The sequence below is a fragment of the Musa acuminata genome, chromosome BXJ2-6 (assembly GCF_036884655.1).
Source record: "Musa acuminata AAA Group cultivar baxijiao chromosome BXJ2-6, Cavendish_Baxijiao_AAA, whole genome shotgun sequence".
NCBI lineage: Eukaryota > Viridiplantae > Streptophyta > Magnoliopsida > Zingiberales > Musaceae > Musa > Musa acuminata.
In genome coordinates this window covers 37,574,853-37,596,169 of record NC_088343.1, presented here as the reverse complement: position 1 = coordinate 37,596,169, position 21,317 = coordinate 37,574,853, and the positions used below count along the sequence as shown (strand labels likewise).

The 21,317-nt window shown below is 38.0% G+C and overlaps 2 protein-coding genes across 5 annotated transcripts; one reads left to right on the top strand and one right to left on the bottom strand.

The window, feature by feature from the left end:
* Positions 1–380: 380 nt before the first annotated feature.
* Positions 381–2,174, bottom strand: LOC135613632 (gibberellin 20 oxidase 2-like). Its single transcript, XM_065110662.1, has 3 exons — positions 1,488–2,174; positions 1,099–1,420; positions 381–894 (listed from the first exon to the last, which is right to left on the bottom strand). Exons 1-3 carry the CDS (start codon positions 2,021–2,023, stop codon positions 616–618), a joined length of 1,137 nt encoding a protein of 378 aa, XP_064966734.1. The 5' UTR covers positions 2,024–2,174; the 3' UTR covers positions 381–615.
* Positions 2,175–10,608: 8,434 nt separating this feature from the next.
* On the top strand, positions 10,609–20,847 carry LOC135615433 (uncharacterized). 4 transcript variants are annotated; one of them, XM_065113914.1, is made up of 14 exons: positions 10,609–10,858; positions 11,816–11,967; positions 12,182–12,273; positions 13,127–13,240; positions 14,219–14,549; positions 15,641–15,820; positions 16,052–16,132; positions 16,546–16,764; positions 16,924–17,066; positions 17,354–17,520; positions 17,678–17,895; positions 19,108–19,200; positions 19,943–20,212; positions 20,325–20,847. In XM_065113914.1, exons 1-13 carry the CDS (start codon positions 10,657–10,659, stop codon positions 20,141–20,143), a joined length of 2,193 nt encoding a protein of 730 aa, XP_064969986.1. In that variant the 5' UTR covers positions 10,609–10,656; the 3' UTR covers positions 20,144–20,212; positions 20,325–20,847. The 4 variants fall into 4 exon arrangements, with proteins under 4 accessions (XP_064969986.1, XP_064969984.1, XP_064969985.1 ...); XM_065113912.1 differs by having other exon boundaries at positions 20,295–20,847; XM_065113913.1 differs by having other exon boundaries at positions 19,943–20,217.
* Positions 20,848–21,317: the final 470 nt, after the last annotated feature.

Sequence of the window (21,317 nt, the reverse complement as noted above, 5' to 3'; positions counted from 1 at the left end):
ATTCCATTGCTGAGGGATGATCTCGAGCTTGGGGATGATGGGCATGGCTTCACGATGGCGACTGAAACGACAAGTTGAGCCTCGCGTCGGATGCTGATGGCGCCTCCTTCGGTAGAAACCATCGACGGTGAATCTTATCCAAACTCGTGACTGAGACACGACCGTCTTCGATATACGCACGCAATTAAACCATCCAACTCAAATCATTGCTCCAATTTTGAGAGCGAGTCATGCGTTGACCTGCCATGTTGACTTGACTCGATCCGATATATTAGCTGTGTATGCGTTGAACCCGAATCAAGAACTGTTGACCTTGGATTTGGGTCAGCTCTGTGCACTTGTCTTGTCCGATGTCAATCTCCACGGACCGTTATGTATGCTTCGACAAAGAAATTTTTGATATCATTTTACATATATATTTTAGAAAGTTTAATATACATGCTTAATATTTCATGCAGATGAGAAGATGCTAAGTTATTCATAATAATGGAATTGCTATAACATGGCAGGAAAGGGAGGAGGTGAACTCTATGGGCATGCATGCAACCGGACATGAAGGTGAAGAGTCAAAAAGCGACGGCAAATGTACGTATACCGACGATCGATCGGTGGTGGTTAGGGTGAGGAGGCGAGGAACCGGCGGCGGGCGAAGCTTTGGAGCGTGGTGGTGTCTGCTCTGTAGTGGGTCTGCGTGAACTCCAGCAGCTCCGTCCAAGTGAAGTCGGGGAACGCCCTCGGCACCGCCTCCTCCTCCAGCAGCAGCAGCAGCTCTCTTGGCGGCCGAACCACCCTGTCGCCTCTCGGGCACACGAAGAAGGCCAAAGACAGCCGCTCCCTCTCGCTGTTGACCACCGCCCGGTGGAGGCAGCTCTTGTACCTCCCGTTGGACAATGCCTACAACATAGCATACTTCTCACATGCAGCTCATACTTTTCGAGCTGTAAATAATATTGCCGGAAATAATAAAGATTGTCATTAATCACTGTAATGAAATTATAATCAAGAATGCCACGTGTTATCAGACCACTAAATGCGAGCCGCACCTGAACAGTATCAGGTCGCCACGCCAGAACAAAATGCTACCCTACGAAAACGTACCATGAACGTGTCGCCGATGTTGATGACCAGCGCGCTCCGGACGGGGCGAACGGCCTGCCATTTGCCCTCCGTGAACACCTGCAGGCCGCCCACTTGGTCTTGCAGCAGAATCGTCAGCGCGGTGGGATCGCAGTGAGGCCCCGTCCCCAGCGCCAGCTCTGGTTCTTGGCACGGCGGGTAGCTGTTGCACCTCATGATGGAGCTCCCGTCCTCGAAGAACTGCCTGTAGTACTCCCTTCCCACGCCCAGACTGATCCCCAGCAGCTCCATGATCGACAGCGACAGCTCCTTCATGGCCTCACAGTACCTCCGGTACACCCTCCTGTTTCACGAATCGTTCATGCTCGATCGGTATCCGACTGCGGCATAAAGTTAATAAAACACCGTACCCCATCGGCTCGAATCCTTCCCCGAGCTTCGACGTGAAGTAGTCCACGACACCATCCCCGCGCTCGCCGTAGTCGTAGCCGAACGTGAGTGTCTCCTTCCACGGCAGCTTGGAGGCGAAGCGATCGGCGTGGGCTCCGACGTAGCCCCACGCGCTCCCGGGCTGCCTCCGGGCCCTCAGTTTGGTGCTCAGGGGGAGCTTGAAGAAGTCCCCGGCAGCGTCAAGGGCGTCGCCGGAGACCTTCGCGTCAACCTTATGGTTGATCACTTGGAAGAATCCGTGGCGCACGCATGCGGCCCGGCTGGCCTCGGCCGCGCGGCTGATGGAGGCCTCGTCGCCCTCGAGGAGTCCTCGGAGGTCGACGACGGGCACCTCGAGCTCCTCCAGTGGGTGAGGCCTCTCGTTGCGAGGCCAGACGAATGACTCGGGTATCTTAGCTTGTCTCCGGAGGAAGGAGGTGTCGAAGACGACGGCACCGTTGCTGCAGTGGCCTTCCTCCTTGTTGAGGTCTAAAGTGACAGGAGAGACGGAATCCATGGAAGACAAAGAGATGAGATCGGTGAAAGAAGGTTCGGGTTACTGGTGGGGCTATTTGTAACGACGGGCGGAAGGAGAAGACGACAAAAGGCGAGGAGAGATGGTAAAGAAGAGGGAAACAGGGGTTTAAGACACTTGTGAGTTTGGATAAATTCGATGACGCTAAATGAAGCTAAGAATGAAGGGCGTTAGTGGTGTAGAACTTCCATTGTCGTGGTCCAAGAAAGCTTCTGCATGGGAATCTCTTGTGAAGCTGAAGCCAAAAGTTGGGGCGACTGACGCCTATGATAGCGTCTCCCTCTTGTTGCCTTGCTTTCATCTCTTTGATCCAAGTCTCGTGTCACCTTCCTCAACCCTTTTGATGTGATTTAAGATATCTCTCAAGGATAGGATTAAAGGAAAAGCTTATCTTTGTGTATCTCACTATAAAGGTTGCTTTTTTGTCTTCTTCTTCTTTTGAAGCAGTATAGAAGATGTTGAAGAATTGACTGTATCAGGGAATTAAATTATGTCTTCTTTCTTCTTCTTTTCATCATATAAATTTTAGATATAAATTTATAGACTAAGATTTCTAACCCATGCATCCTCTCTGGCACAGTGCAGGTAAGGCTTAGTAGATCACCTGTCCTGACTCCAATTGCATGTCACACTCTCTAGCTCACCAATTTGGGCAGGCAAACATGCTTGGAATCTTTGCAGTGTCATCCCTTCCCTTTGTGTTGAGCTTGGTTACTAGGATGTGTTAGCTCTTGGGGGCAAATAGATCCTAAATAGGATGTGTCTCAAGGACGCAGATTTACGAGCATGTAGTTGGTCTCAAGATGAATAGGGAAATGGGGCCTGTCACCATGGCATCTTACTACCAAATTGTATAATCTCATCATCAACGAATGATTCTCAGAGCTTCTAATTGTATATGTTATAAGGGGTTTTCTAAGGTTTCTTTTCTATCTCAATCATATCAGGAGTATTCTTGATAAATATTCCTCTAATATTTAAGTTAGTCTAAGATTTGAAGGATTTAGAAAATACTTCAAGGTCGTATGTAAATGTGTAGTGCATTTGGCAAGCCTTTTTATGATGGGTTATTAGGACAACTACTCTTGTAATTAGCATTGGTTACGAGAAGTTGTGTATTTCTATCAAGCTTAACTACTATCATGCCACGTTGAGTTTCATGATACGATAATAGTTTGATCGATTTAATCACGTGACATTGAGATATCGTCCTATACGACGTCAAGGTGTTGGACATATTAGGATCAAGAGCATTAAGAGGGGGGTGAATTAGTGCAGTGAAAAACTTTCGACGATTAAAACTGCGTTCGTACGATGAAATCGTTTCCGACGTAAAATCGTTTTCGGAAACTTAACTTGAAAGCGAGTTCGTAAATGAGTGCAGCAAAAGTAATGAGGAAGTAAAGCACATATAGAGGTTTGCAGTAACGTAAGCAGCAAGAATAAATACAAACAAGAGAACACGAGAGTTTATAGTGGTTCGGTCAATCGTGACCTACTTCCACTCTTCTGATTCCTCTTCCGTCGAGGCCACCGGCATCCACTAACGATCTTCTTTTACTAGGCGAAGATCAACCTCCTTCTTACACCCCTCTTCTCCTTTTACTGGGTTTAGGAGACAACCCTTACAAGCACTCACTCTCCTCTCTTAAATAGAATTCTAACACTTAAGCTAGAGGAGGGAAATTCTAGATATTGCAGTAGCGTTTTTTCTCTTTTAATCTCTCTATGCTTGTATGTTTTACCCGGGGATGAGAGGAGTATTTATAGGCTCTAAACTGATTTAAATTTAGAGCTCAAAAATGTCATCTCCCAGATTTTTGGGGTCCTGGTGGTACCACCTCTTGACTGGGGCGGTACAACTGCCTGGCAGCTCGGAGACTGAGCCTTTGGGCGGTGCCATCGCCCAGTCTTGCTCGAAGACTGAGCCCAGGCGGTGCCACCGCCTGACCTGGGCGGTTGCACCACCCAGCTTTCCTGGGAGACCATCTCCTGGGCTGTGCCACTGCTTGGCAGGAATTCTGGTCCGAATAAGTTGATCCATTCAGCCCAATTTGGGTCTATCAAGGGCCCAATTGCCCCCAGATTAAGTTAATGGGATCACTTCCCATTCCTAACTTAATCTACATGCTAACTACGATATTTCTTAAGACATTTACTGCAACTTGCTCCGGTGCATCAATCGCTTTTTCCAGCGAGCTTTCGACGAACTTCTGACAAACATCCGACGAACCTTCGCCGATGCTCCGACGGACTTTCGGTAAACTCCTGGACTTGCGACGATCCACTTGGTGAGTTCCGACGAGCTTCTTTTGGCAAGCTCCTGGACTTCTCGGATTTGTTCCCATAGAACCTCCGACGGTCGTTCGGACTTTCGTCGAACTCTCGAACTCCTAACGTGATCATAGTCTTGACTTCGGCGCAACTCCTGCTGCATGTCTTACTTCCATCGTAATTAATCCTGCACATGTAAAACAAAACTTCAATCAAGACAATTAATCCTAAGCAATTAACCAAGTTGTCCGGCATGTCATTGGTCCCTCAACGCTTCGTCCGATTATTCGGTGCATCGTCCTCTCCTGCGACCTATTGCCCAATCGATCAGTTGACTCCGCAACTCCGATATCCTTAGCACAATACCCACTCTTCTTGGCCCGATGCCCGAGTCCATGGCCCGAAGCCTTCTATCGATATGTCGACCGATCCACCGATCCGACGTCCAATCTTCTGACATTTTCCTCGGGCACAATATGATTTTTCCTGCTTTAATTGTCTCATCCTGATCGAAGCATCCTGCGTCACTCAAAACGCAGATTAAAACATAAATATATATGAAGTGGTTTCATCATCAAAATATAAGATTCAACAATCTCCCCCTTTTTGATGATGACAACCACTTGATGGCGGAGTTAACCTTAACTCCCGTAGTTTAAACAAACTCCCCCTATCAATATGCCATATTGATAGAAACTCTTGGATTCAAAAATCCAAGCAACATGTCATCATATACTTATGCATAACATGTCAGGTCATCAACATACTTCTCCCCCTTTGTCATCAACAAAAAGGAGAAGTACAACTATTCTTGTGTTTATGATATAAGTTCAACTCATTACATGAAAAACATAGTATCAAATTTTATCATCATGCAATCAAGCAATTAAAGATGTGCAAGTTGAAAATGTTTGCTTTTCATTAGATAGCAAATGTTTGCTTTTCATGAGATAGCAAATGTTTGCTTTTCTTTAGACTACAAGCTAGCAATTTATAGATGTTCAAAAAAGCAACTCTTGCTTCTTGAAATATGCAAGCTTTACATTATACAAGCTATCAATTTTAAAGATATACAAGTTGGCATATTTGCTTTTCTTGAGATAGGCACTATAGCATATTTTTGGGTTTTCTTGAGATTTCAAGCTAGCAATTCTCGGTGATGTTCAAGATAGCAATTTTTTCTTTTTTGAGAAGTATAATTTTTGCTTTCTTCTTGAATTGTACAATTTGCTTCTTTTGAGATAGCAGCTTTTTGCTTCTCTTTAGATCATAAGCTAGCAATTCTAGCAAATTTTACATCATGCAAAGTAGCATAGTTTTTTGATGTTCAAGATGTCAAGTTCTTTTCCTTGCAATATGTAAGCTAGCAAATATTTGCTTCATTTGCAAAGTGCATGTTTCTAAATTTTGCAAGATGAGCTAGCGATATTTCTCCCCCTTTGTCAATGTCAAAAAGAATGGAAGACCCTTTACGTCAATTTCTAAATCATGAAAAAGATAAGTATCAATCTTATCATTATATTTTTAAATTAAAACATGCACATTTTCAAAACAATACATTTTATTTTTCATTCATGATATAAATAAATTAATCATCATTATGAGCATATCATATATGATATTCAAGCATTAAAATTTTTAAGCATTTATCAACATGTTGATCATGATACCAAACATTCATCATTTAAAGCATTCATAATATGCAATAGATCATGTACATCATTATCATAAGTATTGCATGCATCATTTCAAATTCATGAATATTTCATCATTGCATGCATAATATCAAATTCATGAATATTTCATGCATTCATATCATCACATAAAGAATATCAAGAAGAATTAGTTAGGTGATGAGATAAACATTTCATGAATACAAGGAATTGCATAAAGATCATATCATGAAAGATTTAAACATATGAATACCAAAAGACATGATTTCTTTTTTAAAAACCTCATCATAAATAATCGAAAGAAAATCTTAGGAGATCGATTAAACAAAAAATCTTGATTCATAATAAAATTTCATGTATCGAATATCGAGAAATCAAGATGATGATTAAAAAAAAAAAACATATCACAAGTTATATTCAAGAGAAAAATCATCATTCATTTTGTCAAATCAACATTTCTTGGGTATGCATAATAATAATATCAAAACATGGTTTCAAATCTTCAACATATAATATGCATAAATTCAAAAATCGAAAGGAGAAGGGAAGAATTCAAAGGTACAAAGATTTCAACCATCTCATAAACAAATGAAGGATCAAGTCATGAATCGAAAATTCCATGAATCATTTTGACAAATCTCCTTTTAAATAATCGAGATGATCATCAAGGGAAATCTCATGTTATTCTAAGAAATCAAGATCATGATTTTGATAAAACTAATCTCAAATTCAAATCACCAAAATCATTTTTATGGTTCACAAAATTCATAACATAAGTAGATTCATGATTTCATTGATAATATATTTTTCCTTTTTTAAGTATTTCATTTTAAGTAATTGATTTCATGTTAGCATGCTTTTTTATTTATGTTAAATAAAAATATGCATCAACGTTTAGGATCAAAAAATGAATTTCATCATAAAATCATCAAGATCAATAAATCACAAAAATCAAGAGAATCCGAAAATAAAATTTAACACTTTCATGCATTCGGACATGGTTTTGCCATATGTTTTTCAAATACACTCATGAAAATAACACATGCTTATCATCATTGATACCTTAAAATCTTATGCATAAAATTATCAATCATGATTTCAAAATATTTAATATTATATCATTATGCATTTCTTCAAATCAAACATGATTTTATTTAATCAAAATCAAGAAATAACAATGAAAATCAACGTGATACACATTATTACTTCTTAACCACATATAGCATGATTTGATATTTTCAATCAAAATCATTTTATTTGTTTATTATAAAATATGTATTTTTTATGATTATTTTCAAAACTACTAGCATGATCGTAATTTTTATATTTTTTTAAACATATAATTTTCAAGAAAATTAATTCTATACTAAAAAAGAAAATACATTATGAAAAGCATCATGTAATTTTGAAATAAATTAAGGGGGTTTTGATTACCTCATCGTTAAATGTCGTTAAGGCATAGTTTGCCACCTCGCATTTTTTAATTTTCTTCTCATCTTCGGAGGAGCTCGATTCATCCCACTTTATGTTCTTTTTCTTGCGTTCAAAGCAAGTAATTCTGTTCTTTTTGTTCTTAAATTTTTATTTCTTTAATTTTTTAAATTTCTTAGTGAGTAGTTCTTGTTCACCATCACTTGAGCTTATGCTTGAGTGGTTTTCAAATGTTCTATGTCTCAAATCTTTTCTGTTCTTTGGAAGGTGGTTCAAGTGCTCATCGGGTCCAAAATGTTCCAAAAGTGTCATTTCATAGGTCATTAATGACCCGATTACTTCTTCTAATAGAAAATTATTTAAATTTTTTATCTCTTATATTACGGTTATTTTAGGATCCCACCTTTTTAGAAGGGATCTTAAGATCTTGCTTATGAGATCAAAATTCAAAAAAGATTTATCAAGAACTCTTAGTTGTACATGTCGCCTATAGTCTTGCTTTATTGCATTCGAAAAAGCTCAAAATCATGCAATAATAACTTTCAAGTCTTTGACTCTACTAGTTCCCTCGTGCATGATTTCAAGTGTTCGTCAAATATCCAAAGTCGTTTCACACGTATAAATCCGATTGAACTCATTTTTGTCCAAAATGCAAAATAAGGCATTCATAGCCTTTGCGTTTAAAGAAAAATACTTCTTCTCCAAATCCGACCATTCATTCATCGGTTTAGAGGGAAGTTGAAAACCATTTTCAATAATATTCCATAAATCCAAATTCATTGAAATCAAGAAAACTCTCATTTGAGTTTTCCAATAAGTGTAGTCCAATCCGTTAAACAACGGTGAATGAACAACCGATAAGCCCTCTTGAAAGCCATAAAGAGTCATTTGTCTCGGGTGTAAATCCGAAATGAGAAATACCGGGCTCTGATACCAATTGTTAGGATCAAGAGCACTAAGAGGGGGGGGGGAGCGGTGAATTAGTACAACAGAAAACTTTTGACAATTAAAACTGCGTTCGTACGATGAAATCGTTTCCCCGTTTTCGGAAACTTAACTTGAAAGCTTGTTCGTAAATGAGTGCAGCAAAAGTAATGAGGAAGTAAAGCACATATAGAGGTTTGCAATAAGGTAAGCAGCAAGAATAAATGCAAACCAGAGAAGATGAGAGTTAATAGTGGTTCGGTCAATCGTGACCTCCATCCACTCCTCTGATTCCTCTTCCGTCGAGGCCATCGACATCCACTAATGATCTTCCTTTACAAGGCGAAGATCAACCTCCTTCTTACACCCATCTTCTCCTTTTACCGGGTTTAGGAGATAACCTTTATAAGCACTCACTCTCCTCTCTTAAACAGAATTCTAACACTTAAGCCAGAGGAGAGAAATTCTAGAGATTGCAACAGCGTTTTCTCTCTTTTAATCTCTTTGTGCTTGAATGTTTTACCTAGGGATGGGAGGAGTATTTATAGGCTCTAAACTGGTTTGAATTTGGAGCTCAAAAATGTTATCTCCCGGATTTTTGGGGTCCTAACGGTACCACCTCCTGATTGGGGTGGTACAACCGCCTGGTGGCTCAGAGACTGAGCCTCTGGGCGGTGCCACCGCCTGACAGGGGCGGTTGCACCGCTCAGCTTTCCTGGGAGACAATCTCTTGGGCGATGCCATCGCCGACCCTAGCGGTGCCATTGCTTGACAGGAATTCTGGTCCAAATGGGTTGATCCATTCGGCCCAATTTGGGTCTATCAAGGGCCCAATTGTCCCCAGATTAAGTTAATGGGAGTACTTCCCATTCCTAACTTAATCTACATGCTAACTATGATATTTCTTAAGACATTTACTGCAACTTGCTCCGGTGCGTCAATCGCTTCTTCCGGCGAGCTTCCGACGAACTTCCGACGAACATCCGACGAACCTTCGGCGATGCTCCAATGGACTTTCGGCAAACTCCTAGACTTGTGACGATCCACTTGGTGAGTTCCGACGAGCTTCTTTTGGTAAGCTCCTGGACTTCTCGGATTTGTTCCCGTAGAACCTTCGTCAACCATTTGGACTTCCGTCTAACTCTTGAACTTCCAACGTGATCATAGTCTTGACTCCGGCGTAACTCCTATTGCATGTCTTACTTCCATCGTAGTTAATCCTACACATGTAAAACAAAACTTCGATCAAGACAATTAATCCTAAACAATTAACCAAGTTGTTCGGCATGTCATTGGTCCCTCGACGCTTCGTCCGATTCTTCGACGCATCGTCCTCTCCTGCGTCCTATTGCCCAATCGGCCAGTTGACTTCACAATTCTGATATCCTTGGCACAATACCCGCTCTTCTTGGCATGATGCCCAAGTCCACGGTCCGAAGCCTTCTATCGATACATCGATCGATCCACCAGCCCGACGTTCAATCTTCTGATATGTTTCTCCGGCACAACATGATTTTTCCTGCTTTAATTGTCTCATCCTGATCGAAGCATCCTGCGTCACTCAAAACGTAGATTAAAACATAAACATATATCAAGTGGTTTTATTATCAAAATACGAGATTTAACAAGACATATATTAATCATATGGTTCCGAAGTATTAGGTGCATGTCAATTATGTGAGATTGAAGTATCGATCATATTCCTAAGCCCCGTCCTAATTAATTTATTATATTTTAATTATTTTAATCCTAATATTATAAAGAAATAATATTAATTCGAAGATATCATGATCAAACCATACTCATTCTTAAACTTATTTATTAAGAGGAGTATGTAGTTAAAAAAGAAAAAAAAATGTTTCCTTGTCTTTTGACTCGTAGACATAAAATCAGAGATTTGACCTTAAATTGTTTATAATTATTCCAAAATATTGAAATTTATTGAAGTTTAATTGAGAATTTTTCTTTTTTAATCCTTTCTTGGTGTGAAAATACAGTTGCATATTAGGTTTAGGGTAATTTTGGGCTCCATAAATTAGATCAAACATGCAATTGAGCATCATAATATCAATAATTGCTTGAAAATAGACACAAATAATAAACTTCATCTCGGAGAATCCGATGACATATTTACATTAGAGAATAACATGACATGATTAACATATATATATATATATATATATATATATATATATATATATATATATATATATATATATATATATATATATATATATGTCCTTTCTTCGCTATAACCTTAGAAAGAAGATAGGCCTTTTTGTGCTGTACTCACCGAAGGATCGAGCGGCGGTTATGTTGCTCCGCCTTCGTCCGATTGCCGCCACCGCGACCACAGTGGTTCTCTCCCGGCAAAGCTCTCGCCTCTCCCCTTTGTCCTGCACGTCTCGCACGCTTCTCTTCCCGTCTCCGGTTCGCCGCCCTCTCCGAAGGCAGTCTCTCTTGTCAAGAAGATGGAACTCTTCTCATCGCCGAGGGCTTACAACCCTTGCCCAAGGTATACCCGATTCATTTCTTGATTGGTACGAGAGAATTCTATGCACCTGGCTTTCCTGACCGGAGATTTCAGGGTTTGGGGCTGGTTTTTTAGGTCCACAGTTATGAAATTGGGTAATGATCCCTGGCAATTATTCTTTGTTGGTTGTTGGTGGAAAATACTCACTGTTTCTGGTAAGATTCACCATATGAGAGGTTTCATGGATTCGAATGTTCTTCTGTCTTAAATTAGCGGTGGAATTTGGATTATTGATAAAAACCTTACAAGAGGTTGCTTGTACATGTGATTATGGAGAGCCTGGCGAGCACTATATGGAGAGGCTGATAACATGTTTTGGGTTACTGTTTTGAGATGTGAATAAAGCTCTTTGAAGCTTGGCTGTTTGATTTAGGATGGAGACTTCTCTGGCCTTCAAAACCCTCAGGCTATAGACCATGACAACTTTTTCTTGGAGCTTTGTCTTGATAAGTAAATGTCACTTGAAAATTGTACCCCATTAACCTAATATAAGGCCCTATGTGGTATGGGCATTTTCCTTGAAATCCTAGGATTTTAAGCAAGAAAACCCTAGTGTCTCCAGTTGAAACCAGCAGTTTGGCAATTCTGGTCAGTTGCTGGAAGTATGGTGATTTGAATTCCTGGGTTACCTAAGGAACTTGGAAATCCTTGAGATTACGTACCTTGTTAATCCTAGCTAAGCACAATATACACATGAAATTCTCCAACCAAATACAAAAGCATGAAATCCTAGGTTGAATCTAGTCATCTCTACATTTTTGTGGTTCTGATACCATGTATCTGAACATATATTCTAGCTGCAAAATCAATTTAATTGTTTGGAATTGGAATCTTTAACAGATCTGCCTCTAACAAAATGTTTATATTATGAATTTATCATACTCTGGAAATCAGTAGTTTGTATTCCACGGGATGAAGCTCCTTTGTCATAATGTACAGGTGTGAAAGATAATTCCAAAGCAATTGAGGAACAATATGATGTCATAGTAGTAGGAGGAGGGCATGCAGGCTGTGAAGCTGCACTTGCAGCTGCTCGTCTTGGTGCCCGGACTCTTCTTCTCACCCTCAACATTGATCGCATTGCATGGCAGGTTAATTTTGTAATTTTGACATTTATCATTGTTTTTTGTTTATTATTGTTTAAATTTCATGGCATTTCTAGGCACACTAAAAGTTGAAAGTTCATTTTGAGTATTGAGTATGTTGATTGCATAACTGATACAGCTCTTTTTTTTTAATTTTCTTAAATTATGACATAACATATTTGTCTCACTTTATTTTGAATTCTTATTTCTTGGCACACAGCCCTGCAATCCAGCAGTTGGTGGTCCTGCAAAATCTCAATTGGTGCATGAAGTGGATGCCCTTGGTGGTGAAATAGGGAAAATTGCTGATAGGTAGAATTCCCATAATGGTTGACTTTGATATATTACTAGTTTAATTTGTTGTTCAATTAATCACCATATATTTTCTTAAGCAGGTACTTGGATTCTTGAAATTGTTAATTGAATTTCTGTGAGAAATTTGTTTCTGTGGGGATGCTTATTCATGCTTCTTAATTTCTTTTGGTTCATAATTTAGTTGGGACTTCATAAATTGAACTATTTGTTTTTTGGTTTTTTTTTTTTCACTTCTGTGTTTGTTGTAATATGTTAACTAGTGCATCATAAAGTTTATTACAATTTATTACAACATATTACAACATACTACAACAAGACAAGCTTTGTGACATACAAGATCAAGCAGCCAATTTTTTTTTGGTGCAGTATAAGCATCTTACCATTTTCCTCTTTGAATTGATATTTTTTTTGTTAAACTTGCAGATCCAGATTTTGATTTTATTTGTCTTAATTCTTGATAAGTGGAAGCTTTTTATCTGGTAAAAATTGTGCCTCATTTCATGTAATTGCAAGGGTTACCTTTGTGCCACCTGGTCATTATAATTGACCCCATCTCACTGCATTTTACTTGGAAATTTTGTAAGATTTTTCGGTTATCATCTTTTGTCCATAAGAGTTCTGGTCTATCAGAGTACAAGGTTTTGTCACAAATGGGTCTCGTATACCCTTTATGGCACCACACCTATGAACTTGTGCTAGTTGCAATTGTTCCTAGTTAAAAGATCATTTACAATTTTATTTTATTCATACACTTCATTGCAGTTGGGGTTGGGAATTGGGATTACCATCTTTGTTGCTCGCCTTCCTTAACCTGGGTCTGATAATTCTTGCTGATCTCTTACCACACCAGGTGCTACTTGCAAAAACGTGTTCTCAACCGTTCAAAAGGTCCTGCTGTTCGAGCATTGCGTGCTCAGACTGATAAGAGGGAGTATGCCTTGGAAATGAAAAAGGTTGTTGAAAGGTTAGTCTATTTGCACAAAGAATTGATTATTCTCTTTATTCTTCTCGTGCTACCTATACCTAATGTTGGCAGGTCCATGTGGGTAGTTAAGCACCAATATTATGAAGAATGTACTAGTTTATACTTTTTTGAGATAAATGTAGTTTTAACTAGGCTTTGATTATTAATGATGCTAAACCTATGTGTCTAGTTCATGCAAAACTTCAAGTATTGTGCTAATCTATTGTGTCCCCAACTTGACATGCTCTTACAAAGTTTTGCATCATCTGCATAGTGAATCATAGTGTTTGATCGCTAAAGAAAATCTAAGGACAAGAATGAGTAGCCTGTTGTCAGTTTGCTGACTTGAAACTGCTGGTACCCATTGAGATTATTGTTAGGTTGATAGGTACATCAACACAATGCCGTGCTACAGAATGACAATCCTTGTTCTTGTGAACACTTTTTGTTCATAAAAGTGCTCATATTTCTTATGATTTTCGTATATAATGATCATTAATTATCTAAATAGTTTAATGTATAGTAATTATCTAAGTAGCAGTAGCAGCACAACAGATAAATTTTTAGAACACATAGGAAACATACATGTACTGATTTTCCTATGCTCTATGTATGTATCCATGCTTGATTTCCTTCATCAAGAAAATGCTATTCATTTCCATATCAAAGAAGACTAATTAGTTTCTATTTATATTTTATATCAGTATGAGTTTAATATTTACTTTGCCATAATATTGAAATTAGGATTTTTTGCATAAGAACAGGGATTCAGGAATGATTGGACATATTGTTTCAGATTCTTGATTGTTATTCTGCATGTACCATTTTTTGGTTTGAAGTTCATTCATTTTCTCAGGCGTAAAATTTTGAAAAATATCAAATTGTTTTCTGAAATATTTTGATGGGGGCATTTTAGGGGCTTTTATGAATTGGTATTACAGATACTACATGGCTTTCTAACTAGTGCTACTTTTTCAGCACCACAAACCTTTTTATCAGAGAAGCTATGGTGACTAATATCTTGGTAGGCCAGAATGATACTGTGGAAGGAGTGTCCACCTTCTTTGGCATGAACTTCTATGCTCCTTCAGTGGTTCTCACAACAGGCACTTTTATGAGCGGTAAGATCTGGGTTGGTAGAACATCAATGCCTGCAGGACGAGCTGGGGAGTCAGCTTCTCATGGGCTAACTGAGAGCTTGCAACAACTTGGCTTTGAGACTGACCGTTTGAAGACTGGAACCCCTGCACGTGTTGACTACCGTAGTGTTAACTTCTTTGGTTTGGAACCTCAGCATGGAGATGAAGAGGTAGTTACTGTTATAAGCTCATGCAGGATTGTGATAACATCAATAACTATAATTGAGAGTTTCTTATAATTAAATGTATATTATTTTGAACAATAACATTAGTAACATTCTTATAATATGATACATAGACTATAATCTCCCTGCATATATGTTCTTCTCTAACAAGAAACTTTTGTGGTTTTGTAGCTGTGCTACTCCTGGTTGAGACATTTTGAGCAGTTCTAATGTGGTTGGTTTTCTTATATGTCCTGTTAGGCCAAAGCGTGCTTTCATATCATTATCTTGTTAGCATACCTTAATGGCTTTGTCGATGACTCAACATATCTTTTTGGTTGATCATGACACAGTAAAAGGCTTTTGATTGCTCCACAATGAATGAACTTTTCTTTATGCTGTCTTTTTTTAACTAGCACAATCGTTGATTATTAGTATTTTTCAAATTTTGTCATGGAATATAAGTTATCAATTATCTAGTGGAATCATTGCTTAATCTTTAGCAATGTTTGATTTCACTCGAATGAGTAATTTGTGAAGAAATCTTGTCTTTTTATACAGATTGAATAGGTTGCCAATGGATAACTTTTAGATGAAATGTGTTCTATATTCTTTCTCTAGTCTCAGATTTAGTGGGACCTTAGACTTACTTGTCAAGTGTTCACCACTGGTGTTATTCAAGTCTCACATGGTATATTAAAATTGTGCATTGTTGTTACAAACTTCGTGAATAAACTTATGTACACTGTATACAATTACCCTGTCATGGGTGTGTAAAAACAACTCAGCTGATTTTTCCTCAAGTCAACTAAAATATAATATTATAAACTTTGGTTTGTTGATTAAAATGCATTGATCTTCCTGTGTGCAAACATGCACTGTTGAGTTTCTCAATATGTACACCCAGGGGCTCCTATTTAGTGGATCATATGGTCTCCATTTCATAGTCACAAAATGGTTTGGGAACAATATACTATAGTCAATTTTGTTGTAAAAAATGGTTTAGGAGCAATATACTATTGTCAATTTTGTTGTGAAACTGATATGTATAATTGCAATTTTTTATTTACTATTTTAACCCTTTTTTTCTGTAACAGGTTAATTGGTTTAGCTTCGATCCTGATTACCATGTAGAGCGAGAGCAAATGTGCTGTTATTTGACACGCACCACAAAAGACACCCATCAACTTATCAAAGACAACTTACATGAGACACCCACATATGGTGGTTGGGTAGAAGCAAAAGGCCCAAGATACTGTCCATCTATTGAAGATAAGGTAGTACACTAGTATTCAGTTAGAACCTAATGTTATTTGTTATCAAGGAAGAGCAATTATCCTTGTTGCACCCTGTTATTTTTTTATTTCATTCTGAGTCTAGGAGTTAGTTGTTATCAGGGAAGAGCAATTATCTTTTATTGCACCTGTTATTTTTTACTTCATTCTGTCTAGGAGTTAGTTGTAGGTATCATATCTTTTCTCTTAAGTAACCACTAACTTTGTTTTCAGATTGTACGATTCCAAGATAAGGATTCCCATCAAATTTTTCTAGAACCTGAAGGCCGTACTGTTCCTGATCTCTATGTGCAGGTTGTTCTTTTTCTTCTAAATCAATTATAATTTGGAGTGTTTAAGTATGATGATCACTGCAGCATTCAGTGACCTTTAATTCTGTCTTCTGCATTTTGACATACTGTGAATTGTGCAATCAATGTAGAGGATATTGGCTTAGCATGTTCTACCATTTAGTTGATCAGAATACCTGCATGATGTTATAATATTCATTGATTTGTTAAGGATTCCTGATTGGTTCGTGATATCATTATGCTTCAATGTTTTATGTGTAACTCTTCTACATTTTCTTGGATCTCCTCGCATTCTTGTTTTAGGACATGCATATGTAATTTATCATGCTTTCTTTTGTTCCCTTGGTGCTGCTATATGATATATAGTTCATCTTCACTGTTTTATATATTGAATGACAACATTTTTCTGTCTAATAGGGATTTTCTACTGGTTTACCTGAGAGGCTGCAATTGACACTTTTAAGAACATTACCTGGACTTGAAAACTGTTTGATGCTAAGGCCTGCATATGCTGTGGAATACGACTACTTGCCTGCCCATCAGTGCTCTAGATCTCTAATGACGAAGAAGATTGAAGGTTTGTTTTTCTCAGGTCAGATCAACGGAACAACAGGTTATGAAGAAGCTGCAGCTCAGGTTATGCATTGTGTAGTCCTGCCACATTTGATAGATTCATCTGTTTTCTTGCTCTTATCATTTAGGACCTAGATTGTGGTACCTCCGTATAAAAATAGTGGACTTAGTGGAGTATACAACTTTTGAGGTATTTTTTGGTTTCTTTTGTTTGATGTGCAGGGTCTTATTTCTGGGATTAATGCTGCTAGACATTCAGATGGAAAATCTATTATCATTCTTGAGAGAGAAAGCAGCTATATTGGCACTTTGATTGATGATCTTGTAACAAAAGATTTACGAGAGCCTTATCGCATGTTAACGAGGTATTATGTGTTTTTATTTGAAAACTTTTGATGTTTAGCTCCGCTGGAGATGACTATTTAATTGGCGAATGAACTTGTCTAATATAAAGAAACTCTGATAGTTGCAATAAGCAAAGCACTGAACATTTGTTTGAGCTTCATGCATTATGATGCGTATGTTTTGGATGTCATGCACTGATGGCTTGCTTTTGTTCATTGGCAATACACAAGGCCCAAGTAGTTCATGTAGATTTTTAACTTGTGAATTCTCACCGATTCCACTTGTAATGATGTTTTATCTACTTCAGCCGTTCAGAGCATCGATTACTTCTCCGTGCTGACAATGCAGACAGCCGGCTGACTCCTTTGGGGTGGGATATTGGTTTAATAGATGAAAGACGCTGGAACTTATACCAATTAAAGCAAGCTCGAATATTGGAGGAGAAAGAACGTCTGAAGTCTGTACGTATTTCAGGTTAGCTATCTTTCTCATATATTATAAGACAGTTCATACATCAGGACCTTATTTTGGGTTTTATGATCATATATGGGGGACCGCTTGCATCCGTTGGATATTATCTGCCCTTTTTTATAGTTCATCACATGATGTGATGGTTCTGTTCTAATAACAGGGGGTGATTTTGCTGCTGAAGTTAGTCATTTATCTGGGCAACCAGTTAAAGATTCATCTTCGTTGGAAAGCATTCTAAAAAAACCACATGTAGAATACAAGGTCCTTGACAAGCATGGCTATGGTAATGAGCTTTTATCCAGGATTGAGAAAGAATGCGTTGAGATTGATATAAAGTATGCGGGCTTCATTGCACGCCAAAGGAGCCAGCTGCAACAGGTTAATTATTTTATCTGAATTCTGAAATAAGTGGTTTTCTCTGCCTAGGGAAGCTAAATTGGATTTTAAAAATATTCTTCATTTTTTTTCGCTTATGCAGATTCATAATTTGCATCAATAATTCTAAGTGTATATATCATGATCTGCCCTAGAACATAAATCTGAAGTTCAAATGAAATATTTGATTGGCTCCTTGCATCCCATTATCTTCTTGAATTTAGGAGGCTGAAAGAACAAATAATTAACATCGTTACATATTATCAGACCATCCAATTTGTGTTGTTTGTTAAAGCTTGTATCTTTAGCTGGCCTACCACAAGTCATAAAGTTTTCTCGCTTTTCCTAAGCATCAATATAAGATGACTTAGACCCAATTGTTGACTATGTGGAGACAGTTATTTAAATCATTTCCTCCAATATGGATTCAGAGTAACGTTTGCAAATATTGCAATAATCACCATGTGCTTGGTATCTTGCAACTTGTCTATGCCTGCCTCTCTTGTCAGCTCTAGATTGCTTTTTCTCAGTTCACATTCTTTTTATTGTTGAAATAACCCTAAAAAGTTAATGATAAGCCAACATTTTGGATTCTCTTAGATATCTGTATTACATCTTCAAAGGTACCATAATTCACAAATCTGTTATTTTCTCCAGTTTTGTTGGTCAAATTGACATCATTTAGTTTCATAGGTACTGGCAAAGCAGCATCTTGGTTGTTTTTGTTGGATTTTGCAAGTTTATCATCTACATTGTTTGTTTGATCTTCATACTATTTATTGATTCCAACTTGTGGCTATAGGAGAATTTCAATAGGTTAAATGATCGCTAGAAGGGATCCCATCGCTTGATGTGCTATATACCAGATTTTTGGTCTAGTTTTACCCTTTATTATACCAACCATTAGTGGCTTGGTCCCTGATCTGGCTTAGCCTCATACTGATATGTACTGAAAATGCTGGGCAGTATACTGTGGTTGTTTATTCCTTGATATGAGGTAATTTCTATTATTTTTGTTTGGAAACTTCCGAATAAACTAGGAAGTACCTAACTACCTGTTGAAACCGTATGAGACGAATAATCCTATTTTAAAAGTAATTATTGCTGATATATCAGTTCTGTTTAGAAGATAGAGTAAACATATAATAGGAATTATAAGACTGTAGGCTTGCCATACTGTCTTAATTTTTGCTACATTTTTTTTCTTTTTGTCAGATTGTTAATCAACAACATAAAAGACTTCCAGAGGACTTGGATTACTATTCGATGACAACTTTATCTTTGGAAGCACGTGAGAAGCTATCAAAGGTATGTAACCTCGATAAGATTTGCTTTATGAAACTGGTGATCTTGTTGGGTGTTAAAAAGGAAAGCTATGAGAAGTCTAAGAACAACATCTCATCCATATTAAGTGTTTGAAGCAAAGTCCATTATTGTGATGCAACCCATGGAAGAAAGTTTCTCGATCCATTTGATACATTACTAAAAGAGAACCTATTTTATCATAGCTATGTTTCAAGACTTCCTATATGGCTTCTCTGCCATATCATTAGTTAGATCCTCAACCTCAGCTAGGTTGAATATATATATTAAACTGTTGATCAGATTGATACCATGAACATTTCAATAGCCTCAATGACATAATTAGAATGAGAATGAGAGTTTTAAGTTCTTAAGTTATAATCTAAGATGACGGTTAACCTGACTAAAGACCCAATTACAATACTAAAGCGAGCCAAGTTTGATCGAAACTGACACGATTCGGATATGATTGGCCAATCAGATTATTATTGCACCAGGCATGACAAATGTGTTGTTTTGTTTATTATTTTTCATGTTGCCTCGGTGTAGTTTTGATGTTGTTCTCAACAGATCTAGGTGACGGGAAATTTAGCATAGCTGACACCAAGTAGTTGGGTTCTAAAAATTTGTTGCCATCACTAAAGAAGTTTGATCTTGATCCAGCTTAAAACTGTAGTTTATCAACTGCATGAATTTTGTGCAAATGCTAGAAAACTCTATTATGTGGTGCTACGATAAATTTTGGCAGGTCAGGCCACAAACGATTGGTCAAGCAAGTAGAGTTGGTGGTGTGAGCCCTGCTGACATGACAGCTCTCCTCATTTGCCTAGAAGCTAAACGCAGGATGGCCAGTGAAATGAAAAGGCATGGTTTAGTCAGATCAGCTGCAGATGATCTTGATGAAACTGAATCTTGTTTAGCTACTGCACGACGTGCTGCCGATGCCTAATATGAAACAGGAGATGCAATTGTTCCGTGCACCGTTCTAACTGTGATTCTGTTTACAGAGAAGATGCGAGTAAAGTATATCACTGATGTCATTTTAACAAGCAAAATTTTGTTTTCCGTTCTTTTGGATTTGCTAACTCAATCTGTCCCAGCTTCTACTGGGATTTTTTTGAAATTGGCAGGTCTATTTTAAGTCTGAGTTGGCGCATCATGCAGTTTTCAGACAATGTGGCTGATGCTTGGTATTCAGGTTCCATGCGCATATGCAAGTTTGATTTGAAGACAGAACAAAGAGCCAGAATATGAGGTTGCTCAGAATGTGGTTCCCAAGTCATGCTAAGTAATGCGATCAGCTCTTCAGGGCTTGCATGCTTAATTGTGTCTTAATGAAAATTTGTGTAATTTAATTAAGCCTCTGGAAGGAACAAGCCCTGCCCTTTTTTGAAGTCACTGTTCTTTATCTGCCAAATATGTCGGGACTGCTCATGTTTCTATTAGTGGTCCATCGCCTCACATAACATTATTGGAATCCTTTTGTTCAAGTTTTGAAGTAGGTTTTTTTGCTTGTGGATCTTAGGCAACTCAGCTCTATGTATTTAACAAACAACATAGAGAAGAATCAAGTTCTCTCGAGCAATGTAAAGTTCTTTACATATTATTTTGTCACCAGCAAACTCTCAAAGAGGAGAGATGAGATGCTATTCATTTCTATTCTCTACTCAGTTTGACGGCTGTTGTATATATATATATATATATATATATATAGAGAGAGAGAGAGAGAGAGAGAGAGAGAGAGAGATTTATTACTGCAACGCTGTATAACAATCAATCCCTACTTATGAAAAAGCATTGGCGAGTAGAGACCCCTCAGTCAGGTCAATTATCTGTCCAATAAAAATTAAAATTATTAATTCTAACAAAATTTACCAGCCAGTTGAACACTCATTTCCTGCCTATATGTATGTATATACAGTAAAATATGAGAACACGTGCATGACATGCTCTTATTATATCGAGTAAGTTTCAAGATGAATGGATCATTCTCCTAACAAGGACATCTAGATCTTAGTCGAAGAGGGATGGATCATTCTCCTTCCCAAGGACATCCTAGATCTATCTTACATGCACTCTCACAGTCAAAGAGGGTTAAGCCTCAAGGACACACCGTACACCTG